At 39.5% G+C, this 20,000-nt stretch overlaps 1 protein-coding gene across 1 annotated transcript in view; it reads left to right on the plus strand.

Annotated features, from left to right (window-relative positions):
• Window positions 1-20,000, plus strand: part of LOC138031339 (uncharacterized) — a 154,314-nt gene that overhangs the window by 3,276 nt on the left and 131,038 nt on the right. Inside the window, exons 2-9 of the mRNA XM_068879046.1 lie at window positions 2,700-3,013; window positions 6,657-6,821; window positions 7,588-7,701; window positions 7,983-8,105; window positions 8,285-8,381; window positions 9,351-9,569; window positions 10,441-10,817; window positions 12,196-12,363. Of these exons, the coding sequence (XP_068735147.1) occupies window positions 2,700-3,013; window positions 6,657-6,821; window positions 7,588-7,701; window positions 7,983-8,105; window positions 8,285-8,381; window positions 9,351-9,569; window positions 10,441-10,817; window positions 12,196-12,363 (1,577 nt within the window). The remainder of the gene's footprint in view (window positions 1-2,699; window positions 3,014-6,656; window positions 6,822-7,587; window positions 7,702-7,982; window positions 8,106-8,284; window positions 8,382-9,350; window positions 9,570-10,440; window positions 10,818-12,195; window positions 12,364-20,000) is intronic.

Below are 20,000 nucleotides of genomic sequence, written 5' to 3' on the forward strand. Positions count from 1 at the left end.
TTGGCAACAAACCAAAAGTTCCTTAGCACCTTCTTATGTCTTTGTCGATCTTGAAGGTTGCTGTTTTGTTGGGGTCCCACATATATGACCTCACGCGGTGAACTGATGGCAGAGATTTCATTACGGCACAAAGAAAACACTTTATAATGTTCGCTTTAAGGGCATTCCACGAATTTCGGTGGCTAAGCCATCTCCTAGATTGGCAACAAACCAAAAGTTCCTTAGCACCTTCTTATGTCTTTGTCTTCTTCAAAGTCGCTGTTTTGTCAGGGTCTCTCATATATGACCTCACGCGGTGAACTGATGGCAGAGATTTCATTACGGCACAAAGAAAACACTTTATAATGTTCGCTTTAAGGCCATTCCGCGAATTTCAGTGACTAAGCCATCTACTAGATTGGCAACAAACCAAAAGTTCCTTAGCACCTATTTGTCTTTGTCTTGGAAGTCGCTGTTTTGTCGTAGTCTCCCATATATGACCTACAATTGACATGCAGGCATGGGCTGACATAAATTGATAAACAGCTGCCTTCTAAGTGTACCGGATTTCGTGGATATGAAATCATGAATTAACGCACTTGGCAAATGTAATGGAAGGAAATATTCCCTACGCAGAACACAACTTCACTGGGTTTCACACAGACATGCCCCTTTTCACAAACAACACGCCTTGAGTTTCCAATAAAACACCAATTGATGTTTACAACTAAACGTTTACAAGAAAAACGGTGTTTGAAATCTGCAAGGGCCAATTAATTTGCTGGTCAGTAGGATGTTTTGATTAAATAGATATTAGTAGTATGCAAATCGCTTTTTTCGTTAAGGCTGCCTGGATTTTTCATGTGTTATTAGATACCGTTGCTTCCATTGTGGAGATACGTGCGAGGATCACATCTTCCTTACGTCAAAACGTCTAGTAAGGTAAATGGGGCGTTGATTGGAGAGTTGCCAATTCCTTTTTTATTTGCAGTTTAAGACTCTGTGTATTATTGTTATGTCGATCAATGAGAATATTTTGAGTCTTTTAATTCCACGTTGATAATGCCATCTGCCGCGACTCTTCTTCTTGATATTGTTGTTAGAAAGGGTGGGACTGGAAAGGGTATTATTGTCAACTAGATGATTGGCCAGTTATCCTCACATGATGAAGATTGTAGGTATTTCATTAATGCACAAAGAAAACACTCATCCGTGGCTAAGCCATCTACAAGATTGGCAAGAAAATTATAAGTATCTTAGCACCTTCTTATGTCTTTGTCGATCTTGAAGGTTGCTGTTTTCTCGGCAGTTTCTGATATTCGATGGAATGCAACCAACAATTGACACACATGGGCTGGCGTAAATTGATAAACAAGGCACCAAACAGAATACCCTTCCTTCCTAATCATAGATACTTTTCGTCTTTGGCCAACGAAGCTTGATTAGAAAGAGAACGCAAACTGCGGTGACAAAGGTAGGTAGGGTAAAGTCTTCATACAAGCCTAGAAGGCCCACCAGGCCGGCACTAATCTCCGGTTTTTGTAGCATGAAGCGACTAGGAGTATTTCTACTCCCCCTGGATGGGATGCCAGTTTATCGCAGGGTTACCCCCCAGCATTAAATTCGCCGGTACCCATTTATACACCTGGGTGGAGAGAGGCACCGTGAGAGTAAAGTGTCTTGCCCAAGAACACAACACAATGTCCCCGGCCGGGCCCCGAACCCGGACCACTCGATCCGGAGGCCACAGCGCCTCCCACGGTAACAAAAGTGAGACTAAATTTATTTCAGTTATGCGCTTGTTTAGTCTCGTGTTTTTCAACGGAGTTTAGGCTCTATTTCTTCCTTCCTAAGTTTCTACATTGAAACTTACAGTTTGATTCCCCTGTTTTGCTTTCCTTCTTTTGCAATGATCTCCCTGATCACTTAAAAACACCATCTGGTAGAAATCAATTAAAAATCTGTTTCGAACCGTCATTTGCGCTAACGTAATTTTTTGCATCACATTTCTAGTCATTTCGTTTCTCCAATGCATTTGAATGAGGAAGCCAGCAACTGGTACCCCTAATTAAGTGATTATCTTTTTTTAAACCCGAGTACCTTTAAACTGAATTCACTTTATCGTTCTTTTTCCTTTTTTAATTTATACGAATGTGACTTAAGTACAGATAGTATGCCTTGAATAGTTAAGACGCAAAAGCAGTGTTGTTAAATTGAAGGAGTATAATGTCATGGGAATGATCCCTTTTACTTTGACCATAAATTCACTAAATCAATTTTCAGCGCCTTTTTTACTCTTAAACTGCTTATGGATCACCGCAGTGAGATAAAAATCGATTAAATCTTTAAAGAAAAATAAGCCACACTAGGTTATTACGGAGTTCATGTTAGATGCAAGGGGAGAACTTGAAAACGTCGGGTTGACGTTTTCAAGTTGGCATTCATTTAAATCTTTGTTACGCACAACCAAAAACACGTAAGAATGATTTCTGTGAGCTAAAATAGCCGTTTTAAAGAAAATTTCGCCATTGATTTTCGTTTGCCATCGGTAAACAGGTCTCCTTTGCTTTTCAGATTCTTACTAATGTACAATCCATGACACTATATACCTTTAAGACAGAGTGTCTGAAAATCTATATTTCCAAGAAGAGAGATGAGTATTGTCGGCCCCGTTTCACAGAGCTCCTGTTCATGATGATGGTGTTGCCTTTGTTCTTCAGGGACCGAGAATGGAAAAATTTTTATGCAGTTGACAGGCAACGATAATTATAAGTGCCAGTACGCGTATTTTAGTCAACGTTTCCCTAACAGTTACATCCCTGTCCGCGTGTTTACGTCAGTTAATCACGGAAACGATTCAGCTCAAGTCCACGATTCCGTTCTGGTATGGGTAGAAGACGTTTCTACAACCCGTTTCAAGGCGTGTATTGTGGCAGGCGGGCAAGGATCCGGTTCAAACAGCACCATCGACTACCAGTCATGTGTCCAACAGGGACAAGCGAGAACAAAATGCACCCGAGTGACTTTTTCTCAGGTAAAATTTGAAGAACGTGCTTTAATCAATTTTTAGCTAAATTCTATGTTAAACCTGTATCCCTTAAATTGAAGTTGCAGTTTGTAGAGACCCGTTCCTTAGACTGAAACTAACTTCTCATTCCAAATTTTTCGATCAGTGTGAAATGCCCTTAAGACAAAGATGCCTCTCAGTGGAATTATTTAGCGATATTTCCATGCGATGCATTCACTAACAAAGAAGATTAAGATAAAGGTCATCTCAAATTAGGCGAATTACTTCCTAAGTTGTCAATTGACGTTACCAGAAAATCGTCTGAGACGAGATCGGATTAGAGATAACTCAAAATAATTAAGCGGCTTGTCAATTTAACCAACCTTTAACCTTTAACTCGACTTTGATCCTCTTTAATGTGATAAGTTGTTATTTTTCTTTTGGAACTCTTTTCAATTCTGCTAAACTAAAACAATATTCTTTAATAAGACCACATTGACGCACATAATCGGATGAGACAAACTAAAGCGGTACCAAAACGACAGAAACAGAGGAAAGGGATTATACTGAGAGCGGCAAACGAAATTATTATTATTATTATTATTATTATTATTAGTAGTAGTAGTAGTAGTAGTAGTAGTAGTAGTAGTAGTATTGTTATTATTATTATTATTATTATTATTATTATTATATAATAATAAGTATTATTATTATTATCATTATAATTATTGTTATTAGGTAAAGGTACACCTTATTTAACGTCTGAAGGAAGCCGACGGTGCGCTCATTTTAACACCCACCTCCTCTTTCCCTCCCCTTTCAATAAGCGCTCCTTTTCAAGGGTGTTTAAAGCTACCTGAAGCTACACAGGATGGAAAGAAGTCAGAGCAAGGATGCGAGGTCACTAGGGATCGAACTCAGGACTTCTCGCACAGAAAGCCGCGCAGTAACCAACTTTGCAATCCTTACCCTTATTATTATCATCATTAACGTTATCGTTATCGTTATTGTCAGCGTTATCGTTATCGCTATTGTTATTGTTATTGTTATTATTATTATTTTGTGCAGAGCACACATATGGATGCTCTAATGTTAAAAAGCACATAGGGCGCAAGACGTAGCCTATGTCGTCTTACGGAACATAAGTCTCAATAAAAAGATGAGATGAGATAAGATAAGATAATTGCAACAAAAAAAAAAGACATACAATCCTTAAAATTCTCTAAGACTCTCTAATTCCTAAAATTCGTAAAAGTATTTGACGGTGGCCTTGAAGGCCCACGCTATGTTAAGCGAACTTGAGACAATAGCTTTCTGCATCCTTCTGAGGACCTCCTTTCCTCTAGCGCCCACAAGTTTCTTCATTGTTTTCTCTAAATCTTTAAACCAACCGCCCAGCACATCAATCAGTATGTTGCACTGTTCCACGACATAGCCAGGGTACTGCTTCCTTAATTCCTAGCGCAGTGGAGCATACTTTTCAGTTTTCTCCCTCTCCTTCTTTCTATGGTTGTCTAACCAGGGGCAACTCATTTCAACTGCCCAGACTCGTTTCCTCATGTGATCCACAAACCTGGCGTCCACTCTGTTGGCCTTGACGTTGCTTTGTATGTCATACACTGGTACATCCCAGTAAGCTTGAGCTTCCGGAGATTCGTACACTGGTTTGGGTGCCACTAACGAGTACCATGGTGCTACTGAGTCCACTATCCGCAGGTCGTTGCGAACCTCAAAGAACAACACCTTAAGTGCAGCGTTGCGTCGCTCCAAGTACTTAGACTGTGCTAAAGCAGGGCATCCCGCTAGAACATGCGCAAGAGTTTCTGTAGCGCCTCCGCACAACCTACACGTCATCTCTCCTTGTGAAGTTCCTGTTTTGATCTTTGTATACATTCTAGTAGTGGTGAGCTGTTCGTAAAGCTCCAGTATACCGGTAATCGTGTGGGTGGGTGCTGAGGGCCATTCCCATAGCCAAGCAAAACACTCATCCATACTCAGATCTTCGTCCTGCCACCGTGCACACAGAAAACGACCGTGTCACTGCTCGCTCTCAATATATTCCTGTAACTTCTCCGTCACAGTCCTCCTCAAATAACCCTTAACTTTCTTCCCTTGAATTTCTATATCCGGTGCTTGGCGCGGGCTGCATGACGGGTTCGGATAGTTCAAAGTCAAACCTGTGTCCAGCTCCTTAATATATTATTATTATTATTATTATTATTATTATTATTATTATTATTATTATTATTATTAATAAGGGGAAGCTAGAGGAACTGAAGGTCTCTCTCCCAGTAAGGACACAAAGAGCCGTGGACCTGGCATGCGAAAAGGGCGCCTCTAATTGGCTTACTGCAATACCACTGAAAGACTTGAATTTTGACCTAAGCAAGCGGGAATTTCGTGATGCACTGAGGCTAGATAGCCCCTCTGTATGCGTATGCGGCTGCAGCTTTACCGTGGACCACACCATGATATGCCAGCGAGGCGGCGTAATCATACCACGTCATAACGAGATACGTGACCTGGAGGCGGAGCTACTAGATATGGTTTGCTATGACGTAGCAATTGAGCCCACCTTACAACCCCTTTCCGGGGAGGAGCTCAACAGGGGAGCAAACAAAGCACCAGATGCCCGTCTCGATGTGCACTGCCGTGGATTCTGGGAGAGACAACGGGCCGCCTTTTTTGATATACGGGTATGTCACCCGAATGCGGACTCGTATAAAGAGCTTAGCCCCAAACAGATATATAAATTGCACGAAGATGAAAAGAAGCGGAAATATGCATCCAGAATAATAGAAGTCGAGAATGGCACTTTTACGCCCTTGGTTTTTACCACAACAGGAGGTATGTCTCAGGAGTGTCAGCGGTACCATTCCAGACTTGCCGAGCTCATCTCTTCCAAGAGGCAGGAGGACTATGCAACAACAATCGCATGGATTCGAACGAAAGTGTCCTTCGCCATCCTCCGGACTGCCCTAGTTTGTTTGAGGGGAACAAGGTCACGGAGAAGAAAGACAAATATACAGGAAAATGACTTAGAGATAGAGAAGGGACTTGCTGGATTGACATAATAATTTAAGAACGAATGTTTTATGCTTTCGCCTGACTGATTTTTCTCTTTGACACATAAGACTTCTTATGTACAATACGTTTTTAGACCAATATGTTTTAGATCATCATTTTAAATTTTTATCATTACTATTATTAGTTAGCTTTTTTTATTAGCTTTTTCTTTAGTAATGCTTAATTGTCTTATTATTATTATTATTATTATTATCATTATTATTATTATTATTATTATTATTATTATTATTATTATTATTGTCTTAATGCTTTAGCTCTGGTGGATGTTATACCGACATTACACCAAGGAAGCGAGCCATATCCAATGGCCAAAGGTCCCTTGAACCATTCCTTCTCCTTTCCTAATGGTAATCCCAAGCTTATTATTATTATTATTATTATCATCATCATCATCATCATCATCATCATTATTATTATTATTATTATTATTATTATTATTATATTATTATTATTATTGACTTCAAAAAAGCAGCAAAGCACACCTTCAGCCTCTCGGAGTCTGCCGTTCACAGTCCTGGTCACTAAACTCGAAGCAGCAAAATGGCCTATTTGCACGCACGTATTCACTTATTTTTCTCTGTAGGCTTTTTCAACAGAACCTGAAGTCCAAGCTACTATTCAACACGGAAACCCTGATCCAAAGAAGGATGCATTGAACGTTTGTATTGATAGTATTTCCAGGACGCACTTCATGGTCTGCTTAAGAGAGTCAAGAACATTTGATGGCCGCCATAGCAATCTGATTGTGGTATGTAAAGATCTGCAAAAGCCAAGTTATTCAACCATTGCTTAAAACTTAGAAGAGAGAAAGATAAAATGACAGTACAAATTTGATTGCGGTTTCAAGTCCATGCTAAGCTAAGATTTTATGGGCACGCTAGATTTCCAAGTAAGCTGTGCAATGAATTATCCCATGGGACTTATTTCTATAGTCACGTAATAGAATTATTCGTATACATAGAGGATATTACATGGCCACGCGGAGATACGAAATTTCTCTTCGACCGCATCGAACGAGTGAAATATTTTTCAACACCAGAAGAGAAATGTCGTATCTTAAAGCGGCCATGTAATATTCTATTTATTATGTAAACACCAATGAAATACCAAATCATTTCACAAAAGGCATCGAAAGGCGCAATTTTTATATGTAACCGTAGCAACAGTGATCTTTTTACGTGTGGAGATATCATGTTTTCGTGCGAAAGCTAACTTGGTATTTCATTCGTGTTTATACAATAAATAAAATTTTATGGTAAAATGTACTTAATCTTATAAAATGCTAAAAATACTATTTGCTGTCTGCTATGTTATTCAGAAGAGGAACAATGGCAAAGGCTATTGACTATTTTTCCGTTGCGACAATTTCGTTTAATGAAAAGAACATGCAAGACACACAATTGCATGAAGTAATAATGAGCCTGCTGTCGGGGACTTGTGCTACCAGAGTGGTATGCAATAGCGTACATAGACAATCACGTGCTTTTTTAAAAATTATTTTCTTTTCTTTTCAGAACTGGATGGCATACGAACATTATCCAACGGTCTGGAAAGTTAAGGAGTCGTCCAAGATCTTGTTTTCTAATTATGAGATACCATTAGCTCAGAACAATTACGCATTATGTAAGGTACGTATTTTGTGCGGCAATAGTTATTGGTGATTGTATGGGGAAAACTGTGAGTCACCAAAGCGTTAATTGAATAACGAAGGGTTACTTATTATAGCGAAGCAGCTTCAAGAAGCTCCAAGCTCGAAGTTTTCACATCAACTTCTACATCTCTTAGGTTTAGGTAGCAAGAAAACTAGAATCCTTATGAGAGCTGCTACCCATCGCTCCAAATGTGCTGCAGTCCACTATTGGGAAAAGAGTTAAGGGTTAAGCAAAGGTCGTTAAATTTGATCTTTCAGGTTATTAACTTTACCGGACCATTCTATGAACCACCAATCGTACTTACAACAGCAGTAAAGGACATTAAAAACAACTCCAATCCACTCTGTGCTGTAAAGGGTCCGTTAAACTCCTGGGTGGAGGTAAGATCCTTTATTATCATAAAATTGCAGAAATTGATCCTTGACATATTTCAGCAATTTACTTTTGTTTAAATATTAATTGTTTTTTTGGTTTTTGTGGTTCAATAGACCATAAACCTCTGAAAACGTTTGGTTTGCTGGATTACGTCACTTTGCTTCAAACGTTACTTTTAATACAGGAGATTAACCGTACTTATGTTCGTGTGTGCATCAAAGACTATGCTGGGATTGATGGCCAGAGAGACAATTTGGAAGTTCATTATGTGGTTATTGGAGGTAAAAAGTGCAACTGTAACGTTTCGAAGAGCTTTCCTTGATTTTTTTTCTTAAAGGAGAACAGTAGTACTTTGATACAGTATGACTCAACTCGATGTCTTCTTTGTCTAAGATACTATTAAAACGTCCCTATTGACAAACAAATGTTCCGGGTGACGGTAGAACTTAGCTAAATTGGGGACATAAATAAAATAATAAATTTAGATATTAAACATAGTTATAACGACATCTATTAATAAATAAACGTTTCAAACGCTATGTTGTTATCTGTGGGATTATGTATTAGTTAGAGCTCACGTAGGTATCCATAGATTCCTATCTGAGATTTCTAAAAGGTGCGCGACTAATACCTCCTTTAGAAACCAAAGACGAAATACTCTTTTCTGGAATATATCAATTCTAGAGAGGTACTTATCATAACTATAATCTTGGACAAAGCTCTTGAAAAAAATTCCGGCGTGAAAATCATTGGACATGCACTCGCAAGCAAAGTCTATTGGTCCTTCCCTCTCTTCCCACTTCTACCCCTCTTCCCCCTCCCCCTCCACATACCAATGTAGATAATGTTGTGAAAAATACTGTGCACGCCCTTGGCTGTTTCTTAACCAACGTTGGATTAGGGGAAGGGGGAAAGTATGGAGAAGTCAGTCGTTTATCATACAGACAAATTATGGCATGACCATTTTATAGCGAGTGCTATGTCACATTTTGCCAACAAGTTTTTTTCCAAGGTTGTAGCAACGCCCCATACTAAAATGCCGTGAGTGAAAAGAGAGGACTGAAAAGATAATATAAGTAATGTAAACTATAACCTTTACTTTCTTGCACACTCTCAATATGTGCATACACCTTCCCGCCTTACTAAGCACTAAGCAGATTATCGACACTCTGGTCCCAGTTTCGGGTTATACACTTATTTACATATGGCATGTTAATGCTTGTTGGTATTGTTGTTTTGGTGTTTTTAAGATTACGATCCTTGCAAAAATGCAAGTTGCAAGTATGAAAGCAAACCAGTGGCGTTATCTTCCCAACGGTGCGATTGCGTTTGCGAAAGCAGCTGCCCATCTTATCAAGAAGAGATGTGTGCTTCTAATGGTCGTACATTCAGAAACTTGTGCTTGCTGCAGAAAGAGATTTGCGAGACGCATGCCAACTACACCCACTATCACCCTGGAAGTTGTGCAGGTAGGTATGCGTCTTCATGGTTTATTAACAGGAGCTAGAGAACGTGCGAGGAGGACTGTATATCACATATCTTGCAAAAAAAATCCTTCAAAAAAAGCCTAAGATGACTATAGGGTTCAAGAATAATTCAAGAATAAAGTCTAGTAAAATTCATGGGTTCCATTCATGTAAGGAACACTCGTACGCGTGCTTTTTCTCGAGAACCCTCGAGTCATCATGGATAAGTTGTTACTACTACTACTACAACTACTACTACTACTACTACTACTACTACTACTACTACTGTAATATTCTTTGCGAATCTTGTCCTCATCATCACCGTCATCATCATCATCATCATCATCATTATCATTAGTAGTAGTAGTAGTAGTAGTAGTAGTAGTAGTAGTAGTAGTAGTAGTAGTAGTAGTAGTAGTAGTAGTAGTAGTAGTAGGTAGTAGGTAGTAGGTAGTAGGTAGTAGGTAGTAGTAGTTGCGTGGTACGTATAGCCTCTCTATGCCTGCTCAAATCTGATAATATAATGCAGCTCACGTGCAAACGTCGTCAAAAGAGGAAGTTATACTCATCTATACTCACTTACGAAGGAGACTTAGTTACCATCACGCCTCCCCTCAGTATTACCAATCGAACGAACCAATCATATTGATTTGCGTGTTTGTACAAATATCAACCAATAACAGCCTGAGGGTCAGATCTTTACGCTGGCGTCTGCATGAAAGTGAGATTCAAGTCCAAGGTAACCAGAGCTTTTTCTCTCTTCGTCGCTTTGCGACTCGTCTTCGCCGCTTCGCGGCTCTCTCGCGGCTAAAAAAACCCCTGGGACCAGAGTAATACACAACTTACTCTTTTCATTTTTCTTTTCTATTTATAGGTTTTCCTTTGCAGAAAGGTAGACATCAGTTCAAGAATCACCCTTCCTGGGCAGAAGATCAGTGTGAAACTATTCAATTTGAACCGTTCGTATTTTACCCTCATCAAAAGATCTTCATACAGGTTACTGTAAATCATGTGAACTACTCTGACCCAACCTATGTCCACGAAGCCACCACTCCTTGGGTTGAAAGTGTGAACAGTACTCAATTCACCGCATGTGTGACCAGAGCAGGAAGAAATGATTACCCATCAGATAGCTTTGCTACTGTGGATTGGGTCGCTTATCAGGGAGCTCCTCCCGGAGGAATTGCGGGCGAGAAAAAGTTTTCTCGTTGGTGGACTGGAACTAGTTGTCAGACTGTCACGTTGCCAAGCGTAAGTAAACCAAGTACATTGATGTCTTTCATCCGCGGATTTCTTGCGTCTATACGAGGAGGGACCTAATGATTGAACATGCTAAAAGTTCTAAAGACAATCCTTCGTCAACCACCAAAGAGGCTGTGCGTGTACGCGCAATTTCGCCACTTATGTCCAGAATTGACCCTAATTAGATGCACGCCCAATTTTGACATCCAACACGAAGTGTCTCTTTAAGTCTAAGCATTTGCTACCAATTTTCAACAATAAGGTAACACTACAGAACACTACAGATTTTGAAAGCGGCCGGTTTAAATGCTTCAGCATACAAAACAATAGTGGTATTGCAGCTAGGCTTTTATAGATTTTTCTTGTAAAAGTGGCATATTATGCTTCTAGCAGTGTCCATTTTTTGCCCAAATTATGCTCGCTTTTCCAAATTATTCCACTTTTTCTTAAAATCGTTCTTTTTGCAAAATGAGCGAAACAAGTCCAAAAATTGTATCACGATCGTGTAGCAAACCTTTTTCAGTGTCATAGGCTCTTCCTCTATTGTTTTTTGTTTTTTTTTTTTTCGTAAGGCTCTGGGTATGTTTACTGGTTCTGGTATGGTCTGCAGAGAGCTGCAATTTATCGGGCGGCGTCGCTATCGCCATTTTGCAAACTGGGACCAACATCATCTAGCAAGTTCTGGTTCCCGTCATCTCTTGTCAGACTGCCAGCCTCCTAGGAGGGCTCTCCCTCCGTTACTAAACCGTAAATGCTGCTAAAACATGGAACAAAAATGGTCTGAGGCTTATCAATATATACCGATTATGTTAGCACGATGCTACTTGTTAAAAATCAGCAAAATCTATGCTAGTTTCCTCAAATTCTGCCAAAATTTATGCCTAGCACATTCTATAAAAGCCTTTGGGTTCTTTGATTTTGGAAATGATATATAAGCCATATAACTTCTTTAACTCCGTATGCTATAGACCAAATCGGCTAACTCAATGTTGTACCCAAGTCAAACTCTTTGGAAAAACAACGGTGTTTCCAGGTATTTCTATATCATTTAAATATGAATGCTACAATATACAAAACATCTTTACCCCGGGAAATTGGAGTTTAGTAGCCCATTTGGTCTATTGGTAGCAATAGCGGATCCAAGGGATGGGCCCGGAGGTCAGGGCCCCACCTATTACTTTTTGGATGTTAAAAATTAAAGCCCCATTGAAATGTATTGCACGTTTTGCAGACAACTTCCCCCCCCCCCCCCCCCCTTCCTTAGCTCTTTGTCTGGATCCGCCATTGGATAGCAAATTTTTTTTAACAATGTTTCTCACAAATTGCGTTGTCTAATAAGCATATGTGTGGTTTACATATTTCCTTTAATTTTGATGTTATATATCAGGGAAAATTCTCTTCACAACCAACTGTCTTCGTAACAGCCGAGCACTATAGATCAAGGCTGAAGCATGATGCAGGCAGTGTCTGGTTAGAAGACGTATCTGCACGTTCTTTTAAGATTTGTATCCGAGAACTGCAGAACTTTGCAGGAGTTCACGATGATATTTCTGTGGTGAGCAGTGCATATTAATTTTGTGATTTAGTGATAAGCTGTCCCGAGTTTTAACGATGTTGTTCTTTAGTTGAACATGGCGAAAAATGTTCCTCTTTTAGCTTTTTGTACTTGTTCCACACAAGACAAACAATAACAACAACGATAACAACAGCAACAAACTTAGACATTTCGGAAATTTTTATGGTTACAATAAGCCTTTTCCGAGTTCATGTCTGCCTCCTCTTTAAGGCGAGTCTAAGTGCGAAGTTTTTCTTATGTAATTAGTTTTTATTCAAAAACAAAAACTTCGCATTTAGATTCGCTTTGAAGAGGAGGCAGACGTGAACTCGGAAATGGCCTGTTTTATCAGTATCACGAAAACGTTCGCGTTTTTCACTGTTTTCAAAGTCATGAAAACCGCTAGCTGTCCTTTCCTAGTAACGCTGAATGGAGCCAGCTGTTGCAGGACACAAGCTCGTGGGTAGACCGACTTTGAAGGGACTTTTAGTAGTATATCTTCAAGGACACCCAACGATTGAATGTCTTAAAATTTGTCAGAATTACCTAAAATGGATTCCACAAAGCTTTATTGAAGCTCGTTTAGTGAGTTTGTAGCTGCCCTGTATACAAAATATTTATTTTAAAACTGGGTTTTTCACCAGGTGGATCCTTTGGCAAACAAATATATGCTACTCTGGTGTTTAAAATATAAATTATGTACAATAAAAACGCTTTCCAACGTTTCGGTTGTATTCAACAACCTTCATCAGGGGAAGTGAAAGACAAAATTTACACGAAAGCTAAGACATAAACTGAAGCGCTAATTAAAATTCAAAAGTTAGTGTCAATTTTTCTTTTCTGCAATAGTCAAATGCAAATACTCCTTGGGGAGTAGTGCTCCATCGTCTCGGCTGAGGGGGTCTTTAGCACAGTTTATTTCCCAAGCCTCAAGAATTTTCCTTTGTCGCCAGTTATTGTTAGTTCTGAGAACAGTGGCCTCATTCCACGCGATGTCATGATTTGTTTTTATAACGTGATCCGCAAGTGCTGATTTTCTTTTCTGTTCTGGCAGTCAGGTCGGATGACGAACTTTACATTACGGATCATTACGTAGTCGTCCCTTTTTCACCGAAAATATTACGGGACCTTTGCTTGATAGATGATTCTCAAACAAACTGTCTTTGGCGAAAATGATAGAAGTTATAAATCCTCCATTTTAATGCTATTCCAATATCATAGTTAACTCTTACTCAGATCAGTAAAATTGTAGCCTTTTTTCAATGTGGTTTCGAAATGTCTACTCACTCTTAACAGCCTTCACTACTTTTCCGAAATTTGTATAGGTAATCGCATGGGCCCGAGAGCAATTGAGGATTAATTCACACGTATTTTCAAAGTTTTTACAACATTACCTGAAATCCCGAAGCGACGAGGGCAATTTAGAAAACTTTTAAAATACAAGTGAAATTAATCTTTAATTGCAAGAGGGCACATTGCGATTACATGTTTATCACATTCAGGGCAAAATTATCAAGGGAAGTCCGTTCAGTGCCGCAAGAAATAACAATCAACACGCTCCCATTCGGTTAAAATTTCAATTCAATAAATCGTTGCTATCAACAGAAATAGCGCTAAAAAATTGTGTTTTATATGTGGACAAAAAAGTAGTTTCATCTGGAAAAAGATTCTTTTGTAACTTCCCTTGCTCTGGATAAGTAGCTGTTAAGCAATCAGAATCTCTTGATTACCAAAAGTACCCTCGTGATTAAGAAAAAATGTCTTTCGTCTTAGCCAATCAGCATTCAGTAATTTTGCCCCGTGTGTTATAAACAAAAAAATATACGTGTGATAGATAAACGGGAAATCCAAAGAGGGAGAGTGTCTTAATACAAACCATGAGTTCTCTGCATTCCGACAGGTAATGGGAGTAAATTCGAGTAAAAACTGAGTTACTTGTTTGTTTGTTTGTTCTTCTCTTCAGAATTGGTTGGCCTTCGAGACCATACACAGACCGTTATTTTCAGAGCACAACAACGTCAGCTTTCCAAATGGAATCTTACCTTCCAAGAGTAACAATTTCGCTTTTTGCCAGGTGTGTAAATGTAACAATGATTAAAAAAAACAAAACAAAGATGCCCAGAAGAGGGCAAGGGGTTACCAATCCCATTTCCATGTGCCCATTTCTTTGCAGATTACATTTATTAGTGTCCAAATCTCACTTGTCATGTCAACGGAACATTTATCACATTTCCCAGTGTGCAGTGTTATCAGGACCCCCTGATAACAGTACAAGTTCTCTTGCAGCAATAAACGTGACTTCATTTGTATATCGTCATCCCTAAACACGTAGTTTTTTTAGGAAAATAGTAATCACTGTATACAGGAACGTTAAGAAAATTCGCATCTTGAGTGGGCCTCATGATTACGGTTGTACAGCGGCTGTACAATTCAAAATAACCATCTTCCAAGCCATTCTATTTGGATGTAACGTGGCCGCTTTTGTATTAGTTCAAATATAATCTCTCGGAGGCGTGTATGCCTAACAACTACAAGAGCAAAACATTCCTCTTCTTTGTTTAAAAGTATGCGAAAACTGAAAAGAGACCGAGCCAAACACGTTTCCATGGTACCAAGCATCGATAACAAACCCACAATCCTTGAATTTCAATGGATTTTTGCTGCGTAACCCTTGTCGAAAGCGAAACTCTTTAATTATAAATGTGGTAAAGATCTACAGGCTAACTTGATCTGATTTTTTAATTCGACTGCAAAGTGATTGCGGTGGTACTGGGTTTTACGCTTTGATCCCGTTTAGTGGAGATAAACTTGTTTGTTTTATTTTCGCCAGAAAGACTCTGCACTTTGCAATTGACTCGCCATGAAAAGTAGAGAGAGATTTAAGTAAAGACGACCTGTTGACAAAGATGATTTATTTTGTGATTTAAAGGACGTGAATTTTACGCGGACATACAATAACCACCCAACAGTCATACTTACAGCCAAGCATTCTAGCGGAGGAGGGAATACATCGCCAGATTGCAACGGAATTGTCAGCTGGATTGAGGTAGAGATTTAAAGTGCTCGTGGGTTTCCAGGGTAGAGAGATTAGAAAAAAAAAGCACTTTGGGCTGCCTACAATTGCTCAAAATAAGAGACACACCTATAGATTTAGCGCTATAGATTTAAAATGCTCGTGGGTTTCCAGGGTAGAGAGAGTAGGGAAAAAAGCACTTTGGGTTGCCTACAATTGCTCAAAATTAAGGGACACACCCTATCAAAGATAACCTGTAATGCTCACTACGGTTGAAATTCAAGATTTCTTAGTATTTTAAGCCCAGGCGCGAAACCCCAGAAAAGGGGCCTATTATTTAACCATGACAAGCTATCTTTTGAACAGTAACCTTGCATCATGACCGCGCGCGCGAAACTAGTGCCTCTCCCAAACTGCACGTTTCATTGAAAAAGAAACAGGGTCGTACGCTCCTGTCTTGGACTTGATTTTTCAGTTGGCCTCTTCCCGTTGCCTAGTAACAAGTTAATTATCTTTCCCACATCCATCTAACACCATTAACATCAATAGTTGCACACTATATTTTGGCTCTTGATATTTGTATTTTTTTTTGTTTGTTAGTTATCGTGCGAGAGCATCCGGCTGTTTTGGCTCTAGTTTCACCCGTCGAGAAAAACTGTCTGCGAAACCGAGCCAGCAAGAACAATCGATTTTCCCAGCTGAAGTGGGTAAAACAGCCACTCTAGTTTTTTGCCGTATTAAGGTATAGAACACTCACCGGAGGATACGATGTAAACGCTACATGCCAACGTGCAAACACGCATAATTTTAATAACAATCGCAAAGAACACATGCCTTAGAAAATTGCCGATGCTAAAGCCTTGGCCAAACTATCGAAGAAAGGATTCAACGCTCCAACTTTGCTCGATCCAACATTGTTCGGCCGTTTGGTCACCCATGTTGAATGATGTTCGTCCAACATCTTTTGTTCGATCAAGTGTTGGATGGAGTTTGCTTTTGATCAAACATTGTGATCAACAATCTGCTCGACGCAACAAATGTTGCAGTGTTTTGCCGCGCTTCCAACAAAGTTGTGTCCTGAATCGATTGACGTTCGCGCTGCTAGCCAACCACGAATAACTATCTTTATTTCCAACAAAGATGGCAGACGAGGATCAAGGGGACATCGTGGAAGTTTATGAACTGAACAGGCAGAAACCTTGATAAGCAAGCATGAAGCAAGGCCATATCTTTGGGACAGTTTCAGTCTTCTAAATGACTATCGCTCACTGTCTGGTTCAATAGCGTTTAAAATTTCTGCAAATTGATCCGTGCTCATTCTCATCATCTTCTAAACGCTAATTTACCTTGCAGTGAACATACTCTTTTTTACAAGTTCTCTTAACCATTTTTTGATTTTTCCTCGTGTGAATTAATCCATCATTTCCGTCCTCAAATAAACAGCTCCAGTAGCACAAACGCTACGAGTTGTTTTCGTCTCAGTGTTAGTGCCAACTTGAACTTGAATTTTTCGTGAAGCAATGTTGGACAGTGTTTTGCCACTACCTCAACATTTACATCCAACAATAGGGAAGATATCGTTGACGTCACCTATTGTCATTAATGTGCCAAGCAGATATAGAGCCCCATTGGCTGTCGAAACAAAAAGTATTTTCTTAGGTTGTTTGACCAGACCTTAACGACCTTTTTCAACTGATCGCAATTTTTTTTCACACTGATATTGCACTTATTCCGAGGAATGTTAAGCGGCTGACTTGGTCTTTCAACAGGTTAACCAACGAAACACAACGATGACAATATTCTTTTCACGAGTTTGTTCCACATACGATTACACGAAATATTATAGACGTTTCGTAACCAGTTGGAAGACTCTCGAAAACATTTGATTCAACAACAAATCGCAAGGCTTCCTCTTGATGCTTGTTGAGTCTTTTAAACCCGAAGAATTCGCTCACTTTTCTCAACTCATCTTCCTTCATATTTTCCAACGCGTTGCGCGAAATCCACACAAAAACTCGCGCTTTGGTTCTTTGAATATGCAAGGTGAATCACTAACAGCTGACGTGACGGAAATTTTTTCTCGGCTCGGTTTCGCAGACGGTTTTTCTCGGCGGATTATCCTTTATAACTTGTTATATTTGAAGTGCATTTAGCTATTCTAGTTCCATACCCCCTTTTTAATTGAGTGGTGCAGGTGGTTGGGGAAAGGGTGAAAGAGTCCTTAATGTATTAGAAGAATGTTGTAATCATAGCTTCGCATCCAGGGCACGCCAAAGCAAATGGAAATCTCTTGAAAACGAGGCTGTGATGTTTTACGCATTGCCTTTTGCACTTTGAGTCACTTTTGGTCATTGTTCTTGTTTTTCCCTTAAGTTCATCAGCAACGCAAGATTCAGAATTTGCGTCAAAGAGCTATTTGTTCAGCGGTTTGACCCACTAACAGTGTCGTACGCGGTGTTAGCAGGTAAATAAGACCTTAGAAGAGTCAAGCTGTGTCACCGAAGTGCAGTTCATTTTGTGTCGTTTTACCATTTACGCGTCCCTTCTCACCATACAACTTAACGTTAACTTTGAAACAGCACAAACCAAAGCTTCGTGACAAAACCATGTCTGTCGAGCATACATAATTAAAGTTATAAACAACAAAGATCAACTTTAAATACTGTCAGGCTGAAAAGTTTTAAAAAAACCCAATCAAAATCTATTTTAATTTTCTTCAATTTTGCCCATCCCTGCCTCCTTTTGTATTTGCTGTTTTATTTAAACCTCCCTTCATTGTTTTAAGCAGTTATCTTCACGTTTCGCTTGATTTGGTTGTCAGTTTTCAGTCTCTGAATTTGGCTAAATTTCTTGACATAGCCCCTTTAACTGTCAAAGGTACCTACTGGGTTAAGTTGGGCCTGTTCTAGACAGAGCACGCAGCAACATCTCAGTTTCTCTTTAGAAGTAAATTTTTATAACCTTTGCAGACAAAATCAAGCGATCACGAGTTAGTTTTGTTCTTGAGAGAAAAAGGTCTTCACTCGATTACTGTCGATTCGATCCTTCTCGTTAAGCAATAAACAAATGGAGAAACTTCTTTTTGAAAATACAAAAATTAAACGGTGTTTCATCTCAAAAAAAAAGAACTTATAGATCAACCTGTCGACTCTGGACGTATCTTTTTTTCTTTTTGCAGACATCTGCCCTGATCACTGGATCTATTTTAAAGGTTATTGCTACCAAAAAGTATCATCCTGTGATTCCTGGAGCAATAGCCAGAGCAGGTGTGCCGCACTGGGAGCCAACCTCCCCAGTGTTCACAGCCAAGAAGAAAATGTCTTTCTGCAAAACTTACACAACGGAGAAAATGGTTGGCTTGGTTTGTCTGACATAAAGAGTGAAGGAACGTTCGTTTGGAGTGATGGAACTCGATTTGACTTCCATTACTGGGCAACGAATCAACCCAATAACTTCCGTAATGAGGATTGTGTGCACACCCTTGGCTCACTTACGGATCACAAATTCAAGTGGAATGACGTGAACTGTTCAAGCTGCCATAAGTACAGCTGTAAGAAAGGTACGGATTTAGCATGAAGTGATACTGCTGACAGTTAGCCAAAGCATAGTTCCTTCAGGGCCTCCCAGGAAAAGGCTCAAGTGAACGCCCCTCGTCCCCACGAGGCTAGTTCGAAGCGAACTGCATTCCGTTCTCGGAGTAAGCCAATCGCATTGCAGCTTTCATGCTCGTGTCGAGGTTTGAGTTAAAATTTTTTCAGCAATAGACTGACACCATTTATTCGCTGCCAAAATGGTGGATCTTGGAGAAGTGTTGGACATAGTAAACCAGCTTCAAATGAGCCACAAAAGTCAATATCGAGGTTTACTTATTTATCCGACGAAGTCGGTTTTGAATGAGCGGAACAAGTCTCTGAAGGTTTAGCAAAATTGAGGTATTTCAAAGCTAATTATTCACCTGCGCATCTTCAGAAGAGGTGGAGGTTATTTGTTTTCTTTCCATACCATCTCAATATTTTTTAAAATGTGGAAAATCACTATTACTCTTCGTGCGCGAAGCTAAACAATAATTCAGCGCCTGTAAATAACAGTACGGCCCTTGAGGTATGCCAGTAATAGTTATTTATTTGGGAACGCTGCATAGTCGTTGATTATATTTCTTTTCCCTAATTTAGATTACGACGAGTGCCAAGGGTTTTCTCACGACTGTCCAGAGTATGCGACCTGCAATAATACTGAGGGATCTTTCAATTGCTCGTGTATGTACTAGTAACATGAAGTTTAAAATTTTAACTAAAATAGATTTTGCCACGGTTTCAGACGTCATATTGGTTAGGGGAGGGGTGGGGGGAACACGGCTTAAATTATAGTGAATGTATGGGAATTTGGCCGATTTTGAACCATTATAAATACTTTAAGGTCTGATGATTGTGGATAGCGAGAATACCCCTCAAAAGGCACTCAGTTTTCGTGAAGTATGACGATCAGAATCAAGCTATAACGACCGTAAACGAAATTTGTAAATTACGTATGAACCCTTGTAAACAAAATTATGCAAATTCCCGAGGAGAATTTTCAGACGTTGTGCCTTGTGAAATGATCTAATTTTCGGTTGAGTGAAAAAATG

Source organism: Montipora capricornis, chromosome 14 (genome assembly GCF_036669925.1).
Source record: "Montipora capricornis isolate CH-2021 chromosome 14, ASM3666992v2, whole genome shotgun sequence".
NCBI lineage: Eukaryota > Metazoa > Cnidaria > Anthozoa > Scleractinia > Acroporidae > Montipora > Montipora capricornis.